We start from the raw sequence: 12822 nt of genomic DNA on the forward strand, positions 1-12822 counted from the left end.
AGAATACCAGTCAGAACACTAGCTTCAGATATTAACCTGTCAATATTTCAACATTACCCTGTTAACCTTTACGAATAATAATCATCAATAATTGGGATGAAGTCTTCATCTAACCATTTACCTTTACCATTTTTATTATCAATTTTAACAACCAAACTATTTTTTCAAGCTGATAGTAGAATATCAGTCAGAACATTAGCTTCAGATAGGGTTTCAAATAAATACAACTATTTTTGCACCTCATAGAACATTTCAATTTTAATAGTCATCCTCACATATCAATTCGATTGTTCCCTATATCATCACAATCAGTTTTCGACATTTTTTATCAAAAATTTGTTGATACATTGACAGTAGAAAAGACGATCAAAATAATACAACACTTGTAAACAAAAACAGGGCTCATCTTGATAATAATACTTTCGAATATTGTATGATTCAAGTTAATTACTTGCTGCAATACATCAATTATTGGTAGAACAGACTAACAGTAATAGAAAAACAATACAAAACTTAATCTACAAACAATATCAATAACTTAGAAAATAATGAATAAGAAAGTTTAGAATCATAATTGAATGACTACACATTATTTAGTTTACAAATTACACAATATTATGATTATTTTACTCTAATGGATAAAATTTTATGTCTCGATAAAGCCATCCATTATTATGAAAATTAAAACTCGTGGATACTACATAAGATTTAAGAATATATTCGTTTATTTTCAAGTTTTTATCATGAGATCATCTTGCGATATTCTTGAATCCTACATAAAATTAACACACACCAAAATTATATCATGAGTTTAGTTACAGCCTACTGACATTAGTTTTGGGAAACCCAAAGTTTAATTACCAAATTCAATTAGATTAATCAATTTGTTCATTCGATTAACATTAAAAATATACGCTTCTTATATCTAAAATTATTTTATAAGTAGATTGTAGAAATAATTGGACTGGTATTGGAAGTATTAGATTATTTCAAATATTATAAGTCAGACAAAATTCTAGTCACTAATATTTGAATAAATACTCTGTTCTGTAACCAATATTTCGTCCACATGGATATTATTCAGAATGTCATGGAATACGAAGCAATATTCCCAGTAATTCAAAATTTGAATAATATTTATAAATATTAAATACATTGTAAGATAGCAGTATCATACACGAAAAGTATTATTACCAAAATATTTCTACCCGACAATAACAATCAAGTCTTATTCAATTACATAGGAACTACATTCATTCATAGAAAACGTTCATCACAACGTAAATCTGGTGGTAATGATTGTGAATTTCAATAAGATATCGACACAAATTAAGTAATATGAAAGGAAAAATGGAAAAGTGTGCGATATTATTTGGTCTGGCTGTATGATAGAACAATGAAATTCAGTCAATATATCACTACAATTATCAAAAGTAGTGAGAAATTATTACAAAACTGGATGGATTTGTAGGAGCAAATTGTGCTACAATTTGTGACACAAGATTCCTAGTACAAAAATTGAAAAATCCTAACCTAGCAGACTGTTAAGATTATACATCGACTACAATCGATTAGGTTTAAGCTTATAAAAAACACAATCGTACCAAGATACAAGTGTGTGTTTTGAAAGTTGAAAGAAATTGACCATAGTCGTGGTTTAATATCAACATCATTCCTGGTTTCAATTATTCAAACATGTCACTCGATAATGTAACTGCAAAGTTCTGTCAATAGTTTTAGTCATAGAAATAATGAATAGACTTGTATTGACAATGATTTGTCAATGTAACAATGAAATGATTCAACTTGTATTGACAATATTTTGCCAATTTCAGTGAAATGATTCGACGAGTGACAATCTTGTCAGTTCAAGTCATTTTTACGATTGTAACAGTAAAACAATGAATCGACTTGTATTGACAATATTTTGTCATTACTATGATTGTAATAATAGTAAAATGGAAGTTATTATTCTAACATGATTACAGTCTAAGTCACAGTGAAACTGAAAAGGCACATTGATGATATATAGTTGTAATTTTTACATGACTTCAGTACTAGTTCCACCTTGTACACAGTTTTTCAGTCGAATTGTTTTTTTTTAGTATACACAGGTGAAACTGATGTGATATGTTGGAGAAACAATTGGAATAGTTGATTATCACAAGAGGGAATTAAATGTGGGATGATGAAGAGCAGTGAATTGTCCCAATGTTTGGCAGTAGAGTAAGTTAGTTATCACAGTCTATTGGCCGACAAGACGGACGATTGGGCGTGGTCCTCTTGCAATTTCCACAGCATCAGCTCGAGACACGAACGGGCATCCTCGAAGCTGTCGTGACCAGTCGCTTCCATCTGAATTTCACGCTTCAGGCAGAACTTCACTAGTGACTTCAGCGAACGCTTATAAGGCAATCCGAAGAAGTGCGGGAACACATACGCAGTGTCAATGATCGTAGTATGTATCATTTTTAGAGCAATTAGATCGTTCTCCACGCCATGTCCAATGAGGATCGTGTCCGCGTAGATGAAACCCATCAAATCGTTCTGGACCTCTCGGAGAACCTTGGACGCGCCCTGCTTGTTGATCTCATTGGCCGTGATTCCGGAGAAGCGGGTGTTGTAGTCGACTACCTCGTTCTCAGGTCTGACATAGGTATCATACACAAGTCTCCCATCAGAACTCACCACGGTGATCCTTGCCAGTTCAAATCCTTGTGTGGTGTAGCACATCTCACAGTCGATGGCATATACACTGAGACCTAGACTTTCCGGGAGAGGTGTCTTCCTGGGCCGAGTCTTAACGAAACCAGGCAGAGGATTGAAACAGTTCTCATGTAGCCCATTCCATACATGTAGTTTCCCCGTGGTGCAGCCTTTCGTATTTTGCTCCCCCTTGCAACACTCATATAAAGAGTTGCGATCGAACTGAGTCCGCAGTTTGCCCCAGTGATAGACACATTGTTCTGTGGTCAAATAGCTGCCATCTTGAGAGACAAAGTACTCCTTCCCACACCTGACACACTTCCTTGCTGCTTGGCACTCATTGGCACACATCTTCTTCGGGGATGTTGCTGCAGGAATCTGTGCCTTGAAGTCTGGGTCTGAGTTCCGTTTGATAAGTGTTGTCCCATAGTTGACGACTTTGGGCACGAATTCCCTTGTGTTCACATCAAACCCCATGATGGGTTGATCGGACTGCTCACTGGCCGCTGTCTTCATTGGACTTTTGCTCCTGTTGTAGTGGTGAGTGTTGTGGATGGTCTTGGAGTAGTCCAAGGATGGTTTGTATACGATGGCGTGGCCTGGATACGTGGAGCTTTCCACCGGGTATCCCATCCAGAGGAGGTCATCGGGGTTTAGGACATGCTTCTTCAAGTGATGAATGATTGACATGTCCCCACCGGAAACGCCCTTCCAACAAAGCTTGGCATACTGTTTGTTGATGTCGTGGTTGAGCAAACTTTTGGTGAGTCGACCACTGGTGACAGATTTCTTCTTCACTGTAGTGCCGGGTGAGGAGCTGTCCTCACGGCGTCCGCGATAATTCTTCTTCTGACGCCTGGAGAGTCCAACCGTCTTGGAGGGGGTGTTCTCCTTGTTCCCCTCACTTCCACTTGATGTGCCGCTGCTGGCACCGTCTGTTGAGTCAAAAGTAATCCAAAAATTGTCAATCAAGTTCTCAGACCTGAACCTTACTCTAATCATCACAGATGCAACATTACTATTATGAGTCAAAAGTAGGGTAACCCAAAAATCGTGAGGTTCTCAAACCTATATTGTAATCTAATCATCACAAATACGACATTACTGTAGTGAGGTCCACGTTATAATGGCAGTATTTGATTGATATCGGTGTAGCTATCCTTGTCAATCATTCAACAAAGCAGATAGCGCTATTCTTTTCTAGCTCTGCAACGTTGCCAGTTTGTATTTGATAATATGGAAATATAATAACTCAATTAAATCTTTGATCTCTATAATAGAAATTGATAATTTTTTTCTTGGCAAATAAAATTTAAGCTTGAATTGAATGAAAAAGACTAAGAAATTGTCAAAAAACCAAAAATTTATTGGTACTTGGAAAGACCGGTTTCGGTTATTACACCATTGTCAATCTCTCAACTACACAAAAAGTAAAATTTAAGCCTAATTGATTATTTTAAACAAGAATAAACAGTAACATTACATCAGATATCAGCTATTATCTATAGAAGGCAGAGAATCGGCAACGCTGTTCTCCTATCTTTCTCCACTGCTATTATAACGTGGCCTCACTATATTACAACAAAAACCGTGAGCTACTTACTCCAAAAACCTTTTCATTATGGTACCAATAAACCAAAATTTGTTTCAATAGAACAATGCAACAAAACCGTAAACTGCCTACTCCAAAAACCTTGATTATGGTGCTCTCAAATATGTAGTTTTGAGATATAAATGGGAAAATTATTTACACAGGATAATGCAGTCGGTTGTGATATTTATCAAGCTGGTTAGTTAGGACTTACACCCAATTTATAATCTAGATTCAATATTCTTATGATTAGCCTACCAAATACTCGCAATATTCCCAAAAACTGTCAATGTATTTCTCAAAATAACACTGATCATTAAAATACAGATGATAATGAGAAATACAATTTTTTGAGAAATATCCCTAATACAATATGAGTAATATGGCAGTGTCTGTCAACAAAGGCATATTATAAATATTATGTAAGTAAAAAACCCAAGTACACTTGTAATATTTATGTTACAAGTGATGTAAACAAGAAAAACTGATTTGATGGTATTTCTAGTATTAGAAATACTAGACAAGGAATAAGAGTTTTTACGAATTTGTTATCAGTACGCGACGTAACCTTGATGTTCAAGACCAGAGAAAACTACAGGAGCATAAATAAGAACTTACTCATTCATTGATAGAAATTAAAATTGTAGAAAAAATACTAGCAGAATTGCAGAGAATTTTCAAATTTCAGTACCGGATTCAGTTATTCAGATTATTAAATTTATAATCATCCCTATCAAGATTTATTAAGATTTTTTTATTTATTCCTCCCTTCTTTTATCAAGATTTAAGGTGAGAGAATAATGTGAGGAAATAAGATTATATAAACCGAATTCAACTGGATTTGGATAAATCTAGAACTCTATAAGTTTTGTATTTTCAAATTCAAATGTACCGTCACGTTACTAATCTGTACCCAATTGCAAAAAAAATCTGTTAAACTCACATCGTGATTAAGTGCTAATTAAATTCGTTTTCCGCTGCATCTGATTGGTTATCGTGTCATTTAACAGCCATTTAATCACCGTTAACATTTAACATACATTTGTGCAATGGGGTCATATTCTTTCAAATAAATTATAATTAAGACATGAGATGTCTCCCATCTCATTCAACCTAGATAACCTTCCTCATCATTCTATTCTAACAAATAGCCTATACGGTACGGAAAACTGCAGCCATCTCTAGTTAGACGTTTAACCAAACGAGCTGGCAACGTTGTAACACTAGGTCTAGATTCAGCTGTCAGCTGGCTAGATTTGCATGAAAATCAAGACTCAATTTCTAAATATTTATTTATTTCTAATATTCAAAGTTTTCTCTCTTTCTTCAGCTCTCAAATCCAGGTTATCTCGCTCTGAACCTAGTTGTCATTCTCCTTAGAATGATTCCCCAAACATTGGCCAAGGCATCCAACTAGATAAGGCCATAGAGAGAAGATACCACAATAGATAGCTTATGTTATCTTTCCTCTATGATATCACTGTATACTAACGCAGAATTTGAATGATTAATACTATTAAATTAAATTTAAATGATTTATTTTAATGATTAAACTTTTAAAACCAAAACACCGGATAACAGTTTCCCCTGAAGAGATGGGCGAAAAACATCGTTCCTACATATAAACTGTATTTATATACAGTTGTGTATATTTGATATTGTTATCTAATTTGTATGTATTTACATACATATAAATAACAAATTTCTTCAGTTACCGACATGTTAAAATAATTTTCTGAATTTTATGTTATCAAATGCCGTTCGGACAGTGCCAGTTAAACTAAATTTCATCTTAAACTGGATTAAATTCATATCAAGTATCATTTGTTATAACGTGATTCATTTTGAGTTTAAGCCAACAGCTGATCGAATTCAGTTTAAGCTTTGACTGAGCAAACGGCTCTAAGTGCCGTTTGCACTTAAATCAAATTTAACCCTTTATGCATGAATTTTAAACTGGATTACATTTATATCAAGTATAATTTCTTATAATGTGTCTCATTTTGAGGTTAAGCCAACAGCTGATCGAATTCAGTTTAAGGTTTCACTGTGCAAACGGCCTTGAGAACTTTAATTTTCAACATAAAAAATGCTATTTTAAGTAGAGATGGGTGAAATTCACAGTAACTAATTGTCTCTTTTCTGTATAGGGCTACTTGTAATATAAATAGAAATAAAAATAAAGGACACTCCTTGTATTATTTCAAGGACTAATTACAATGACTTTAATTATTGTATTAATAATAAAAGCAGTATCGGTTAATTCAATCCACATCTTAAAGAGGTTATAGGTTTACAAGTCTTCATTATTCATTACGATAATAGTTTACAAGTTATTTACTTTACTTTACTAACTTCACAACTCATTCATACATTCATGGACAAAATTCCATACATCTGATTAAATTCAACTTGAGTGGATCTACAGAGCTTATAAGGCCCATTTATAATATTATAAAACATTATGGATGTTTTGTAAACCATTGCTAGGCTTCTCCAGACATCTGTGTAATACATGCAATGAATAATTCACTTGTCAGCTGATTGATTATGAATAATTCTATAGCAATGGTTTACAAAACATCCCACGGCGTGGGTAGCTTTTCGTGGATTAGCGTGGGTATACTTTGCGGCAGGCCTAAGATACTTTAGAGTATTAATGACTGTTAATTCTTGAAGATCATCCAACAATTTCAATAATAATTAATTTATGAAGCAACTCAATGCCTACAAATAAATATTTAATACAATTTAATTACCAGACATTCAAATTCCTACAATTAATTGACCCACCCTCTAAACCTGTTTCTTTTCACATATCCGAAACTAATTTAAACAGTAAAAACTTGACAAAGAGACTCCCGAAAATTTGAAATATTCAAACACTTACCAATCAAACGTTTCACCATGTCTTTAGATATGAATCTAATGAATTTTATTCATGAGTTGGTTTTAACCAAAATTAAAAACAATATTTCGAAGGCAAATACTGTACTAAAACTTTAGTGTGTCAATATTTTGTAAAGCACAAAAAAAATTCAAAACGAAAATTGTAAAAAAAATATTCAAAAACGAAAGTCAGTCAAACCGCATGGTAACTTATAAAAGGGATTGGACAGGCAGCGACAAATCAGCACCACGACCCAAGAGAGGACTGCTCAGAATTACAGTAGAATTCAATCCACAACAACTGAATCCTTATCTCCTAAGTCTGATAATTGGATATCAATCTAATCAATTTTCTACAAGATCATTTGTTTAAACTGCTTTGGGGAAGTTTGGAGAATAAATCATTACATCACAGACCACTTGAAAAATATAATTTATTATGAAAGAGAATTTATTATGCAAGAGAATATATTATGAAAAAGAATTTATGCATATTCATTTCTATGAAGAGAGAATTTATTATTTATCATATTGAACCACTAGTACACCTTTATTTTCTGCTGTGACACGTCTAGTTTGAGGTATTTATCCAATTATCAAGTTGAATAAAAAGACTAAAAAATTATCAAAACCACAGATTTATTGATAGTTAGAAAGAGCGGTTTCGGTTGTTACACCATTGTATCAGAGATTGACAATGGTGTAACAACCGAAACCGATCTTTCTATCAATAAATCTGTGGTTATTGACAATTTTTTAGTCTTTTTATTCAACTTGATAATTGGATAAATATCTAAAACTAGACGTATCACAGCAGAAAATAAAGGTGTACTAGTTGTCACACCATTGTCAATCTCTGATACAATGGTGTAACAACCGAAACCGGTTATAAATTTTTATTTATATCATAATATATTGTGCTGCTGTATTCATGTATAGACCCTGAACAGAATGATAATTTATGATTTTCTGTAAATTCTTAAGGAACATATTACTTTGTAGAATATCACTAGTTGACCGAGCGAAGTGAGGTCTAAGATTCAAGTCGAGTTTGGCATTTCTCTTAACGTTTAAATGTTTATCTGTTGCGCATTTACGGCGAAACGCGGTAATAGATTATCATGAAATTTGACAGGTATGTTCCTCTTTTAATTGCGCGTCCACGTACATACAAGGTTTTTGAAAATTTTGCATATCAAGTGTAATATAAAAGGAAAAAGGAGCCTCCTTCATACGCCAATATTACCGTAAAAATCAGACTATAGAATTATTCATCATAAATCAGTTGACAAGTGATTACACAGATGTGTGGAGAAGCCAGTCTATTGCTGTATTTCCATAAGATCTATAGTTTCAATCAGGTACTTGTGGATGAGAATACTGCGTGAGGTCTACTGTTCACAGAACTACTATTAATTATTATTTAACACATTATAATACCATAAAATACTCGATTCTAGTCATGTCTCAATTCAAAAGGATACTAATAATTATCATATTTGATAAATCTTTCAAGTAACCAGATTGGATTGATTAATTAAAAAATAAGGAAACAGTTAAAGCCAGTTGTTGTTCCATATAATTTCCATTGCAATATTATTTTAAACTTGAATACTTCGGCTTCTTTTTCCAGTCAAGCCATAAACTATTGTAATTTAATGATTATTTTATTTGTAAAAATATTTCTTGTATTTGGCAATAAATTAATTATTCATTAAATGAATAAATTGGGTAAGTAGGCCTACTATAAATTATTACGGATGTGAATTTCCTGAAATAGATTTCGAGCGATACTGAGATCAATTTAGCCTCTACTATCATCAACTATTAAAAATAGTAGTAAAGTCTAGCTATTCTGGCACGATCAAAGATCTATAAAAATTGAAGCAGTGCTATTATTGATAAGCTTCAAGTTATTAACCATGATTCATGTCACATTCAATTTATCCAACATTATAAAAACTGTCAACTCAACCAAGTTGAAAAAATCTGGAGCACTGATAACGACATTAACTAGAGTATATCATTGCTATTCCAATGTATATTTCTGAACTTTGGATATTTCCTATATTATATGAAGAATAATAAGAAAACAAAGGTATTGTCAAATTTCACTATAATATTATAAGTAATATAGTGAAATTTGACAATATCTTTGTTTTCTTATTATGGAGAGATTTCACATCTCCATCAATTCTACTAATTTTATTATATGAAGATTTATTAACATGGACTGTTAGTTTGGATAAACTAGTTTGTAGTTTCAAAAAGAATGACCAAATTTCAAACAGTTATATTTATTTTAAAAAATGGTGCACACAAACCAATTTTACATCAAATTACTCACAGAAGTATCGAGTTTATGATGGTGTATTATAAGTGTTCTATGTGCCCTCCTTTTGAGACTCGGACGACATCTAGACAGTAGCCAAATTCATCCCAGACTGATCGCAAGATGTCTTCTCGGACTGTTGCTACTGCATCAGTTATCCTGGTTTTTAGCTCCTCAATATCGAGTGCTAAGGGAGGAACATAAACACGATCTTAAACGTTGTTCCTCCCTTAGCACTTGATATTGAGGAGCTAAAAACCAGGATAACTGATGCAGTAGCAACAGTCCGAGAAGACAGACATCTTGTGAACAGTCTGGGATGAATTTGGCTACCGTCTAGATGTCGTCCGAGCCTCAAAAGGAGGGCACATAGAACACTAATAATACACCATCATAAACTCGATACTTCTGTGAGTAATTTGGTGTAAAATTGGATTGGGTGCACCATTTTTCAAGATGAATATAACTGTTTAAAATTGGGTCATTCTTTTTGAAACGCCCAGTATATAAATATTGAAATTATAGAGGTTAAAATGATTATTGTTTGCTCCATTTTTCAACATAATTATAACTGTTTGAAATTGGGTCATTCTTTTTGAAAAAACCGCTATATAAATACTGTATTGAAATTATAGAGGTTAAAATGATTATTTCCACACCCTCAAACTCTGTTAGATTGTTTCAATTTTCCCAAATTACATGCAATATTGTTATGCTGCTTATAGATGGGGGAAGTAGAGACAAAAAACTTACTGGCGTCCACTGATTTTCATGACGTCACTAACTACAATTTTCCATCCACCAAACATCTGTCATGGAAGGTGACGTAATGTCCGCCAGTAACTTATAGCATAGAGAAACGATAGCATAAGTAGATATCCCATAGTATAGGGCGTTTATGTTGCAACTTTTACTGTTATCTCAAGCCGATTACTGTCAATTATTGTCAATTTTTACTGTTTTGTCGGGGTGATAGTATATGAACGGCACAATTTGAGAGACTACCAGCGTCACACAGCTGCATAGGAAAGAACTACGTGAACTATCGGCTTGGGATAACAGTAAAAGTTGCGACATAAACGCCCTATACCATGGGATATCTACTTGTGCTATCGTTTCTCTATGCTTATAGTCTCTACACTCAAGCGATTAACACTACAGTTGGAAAGTGTTGAGGTGCGAACAGACTTACGCGCCAGGAACACGCGCATTTCACTTATCATCAGCTGATGTTATGCTTATGATACATGTATCTTACTGTTTTTGTACAAATACACATCATATAATCAGCTGATGAGAAATAAATGAAATGCGCGTTTTCTTGGCGCTCAGGTTTGTGGGCGGCATTAGAAGATATGCAAGCACTAATATTCTATAGTAAAGTCCTTGTTATAATGGCAGTGTTTGATCAGCAATGGTATTGCTATCCTTGTCTATCATTCAACAATGCGGATAGCGCTATCTCTCTCTCGCTCTGCTCTGATGCCGGATTGTCTTTTTAAAAATGTAGAATCAATAATTAACAAAATATTTCATCTTAACTACGTGAATTAATTATGAAATTACTGAAAAATATAATGTATTGCTTAATAAAATATAATTGATTATTTTAAACGAGAATGGACAGTTAATATTACATCGATAAACCAAATTAATAAAAACAATATAAAAACTTGTAGTACCCTTCATTTTAAAAACTTTAAAATATTTTAACGACGAGTTTCGACCATTGGTCATTTTCAAGTTAAAATGTGAAAAATAACCAAGTTGAAACAACTAGTTGTAACTTGAAATGACCAATGGTCGAGACTAGACGCTGAAATACAGATTGTTTCAGAGAAACAGGAAATTTAGAAAGTTGAATAATTTCTAGAAAAACAAAACTTTAAATAAAGTTTTTCATATCATTCAATAGTAGAAATAATGCCATTTTAGAATAATTAATACCTTAACATTTATTTTTTGAAGATGACATCTAGCAGGTATGTTTCTTTTCTACGCAATCATTCCAGTAGTCTCTTCATCACATTGTCCATGCATGGTTTGACGTAACATTACAACTGGAATTTTTGAAATCGCTTCTCGAATCTCGGCTTTCAATTGTTCCGTTGTTGCAGAATTGAAAGCCAAGATTCGAGAAGCGATTTCAAAAATTCCAGTTGTAATGTTACGTCAAACCATGCATGGACACAATGTGATGTAGATACTACTGGAATGTTTGCGTAGAAAAGGAATACACATACAAGATGTCATCTTCAAAAAATAAATGTTAAGGTATTATTTATTCTAAAATTGCATTATTTTTACTATTGAATGATATGAAAAACTTTATTTAAAGATGTTTTATTGAAATTATTTAACTTTCAAAATTTCCTGTTTCTCTGAAACACTCTGTATTTTAAAGTTTTTAAAGAGTACTACAAGTTGTTATATTGTTTTAATTAATTTGAATAAAGTAGCCCATTCAAGTGATGTGATTTTATTAATAAACCTGTATCAGCTACCGTCTATAGAAGGCATTGACAAGACAGAGGATCGGCAACGTTGTTCTCCTATCTTCCTCCACTGCCATTATAACGTGGACCTAACTTTAGTTCTCAAATTAGTTTGGGATTGGATTGGTCATGATTAGAAGAACATTGGCAACTAAAATACTTAGAAAACAGGAAAAATGTTTACCGTCAGCACAGGTGGGCCAGGAATCTGCCATTCGGGCTGAAGTCCATGTCGAGCACAGCGCCGCCATGTCCCTTGAGTTGCGTCATAAGCAAGGGATGCGAGAAGTTCGTTGGCTGTTTGCTTGCGCCGCCCGAGTTGCGCATCTGTTGCTGCTGCTGCTTGTGCTGTTTGCGACGCGCGTTGCCCGCGCCGTTCGCGTGCTGCACGTCCTGCGTTTGCGCGTGCACTTGCTTGCCGCTTGCACTCTGCTCACCCTCTAAGCTTCCTGATAAAATTGGAATGGTACAAATGAGTAAATAATGCAACAAAAAACCAAGCTTCATGATGAAATTGGAATACAGTAGTACAATGAGAGAATGGTGCAAAAGGAAAACGGTAGCATATATATAACAATATGAAGTCTAAATAAAAATATAAATCGTGAGTACTTTTTTTAGTGATAATAATGTGAAATATTTCTTCTATATTTGGTTTTGAAGCATCTGAAAATCTACTTCGTAATAGTATATTTCGCACCTAGGGTCGAAAATGAGACTTTTCCGGCTCAAAATCGGTTTTCAAGTCCGAGGCCGTAGGCCGAGGACTAGAAAAGATTGAGAGCCGGAAAAACATTTTTGCCCATGGT

General features: G+C 33.8%; 1 protein-coding gene across 1 annotated transcript; it reads right to left on the reverse strand.

Annotated features, from left to right (window-relative positions):
- Positions 1-230: 230 nt before the first annotated feature.
- On the reverse strand, positions 231-12535 carry LOC111045330 (RNA exonuclease 3). Its single transcript, XM_039436024.1, has 2 exons — positions 12205-12535; positions 231-3641 (listed from the first exon to the last, which is right to left on the reverse strand). The coding sequence occupies exons 1-2, from the start codon at positions 12518-12520 to the stop codon at positions 2239-2241; spliced, it is 1719 nt and encodes a 572-aa protein (XP_039291958.1). The 5' UTR covers positions 12521-12535; the 3' UTR covers positions 231-2238.
- Between the last annotated feature and the right edge of the window lie 287 nt (positions 12536-12822).

Source organism: Nilaparvata lugens, chromosome 10 (assembly GCF_014356525.2).
Source record: "Nilaparvata lugens isolate BPH chromosome 10, ASM1435652v1, whole genome shotgun sequence".
Lineage (NCBI taxonomy): Eukaryota > Metazoa > Arthropoda > Insecta > Hemiptera > Delphacidae > Nilaparvata > Nilaparvata lugens.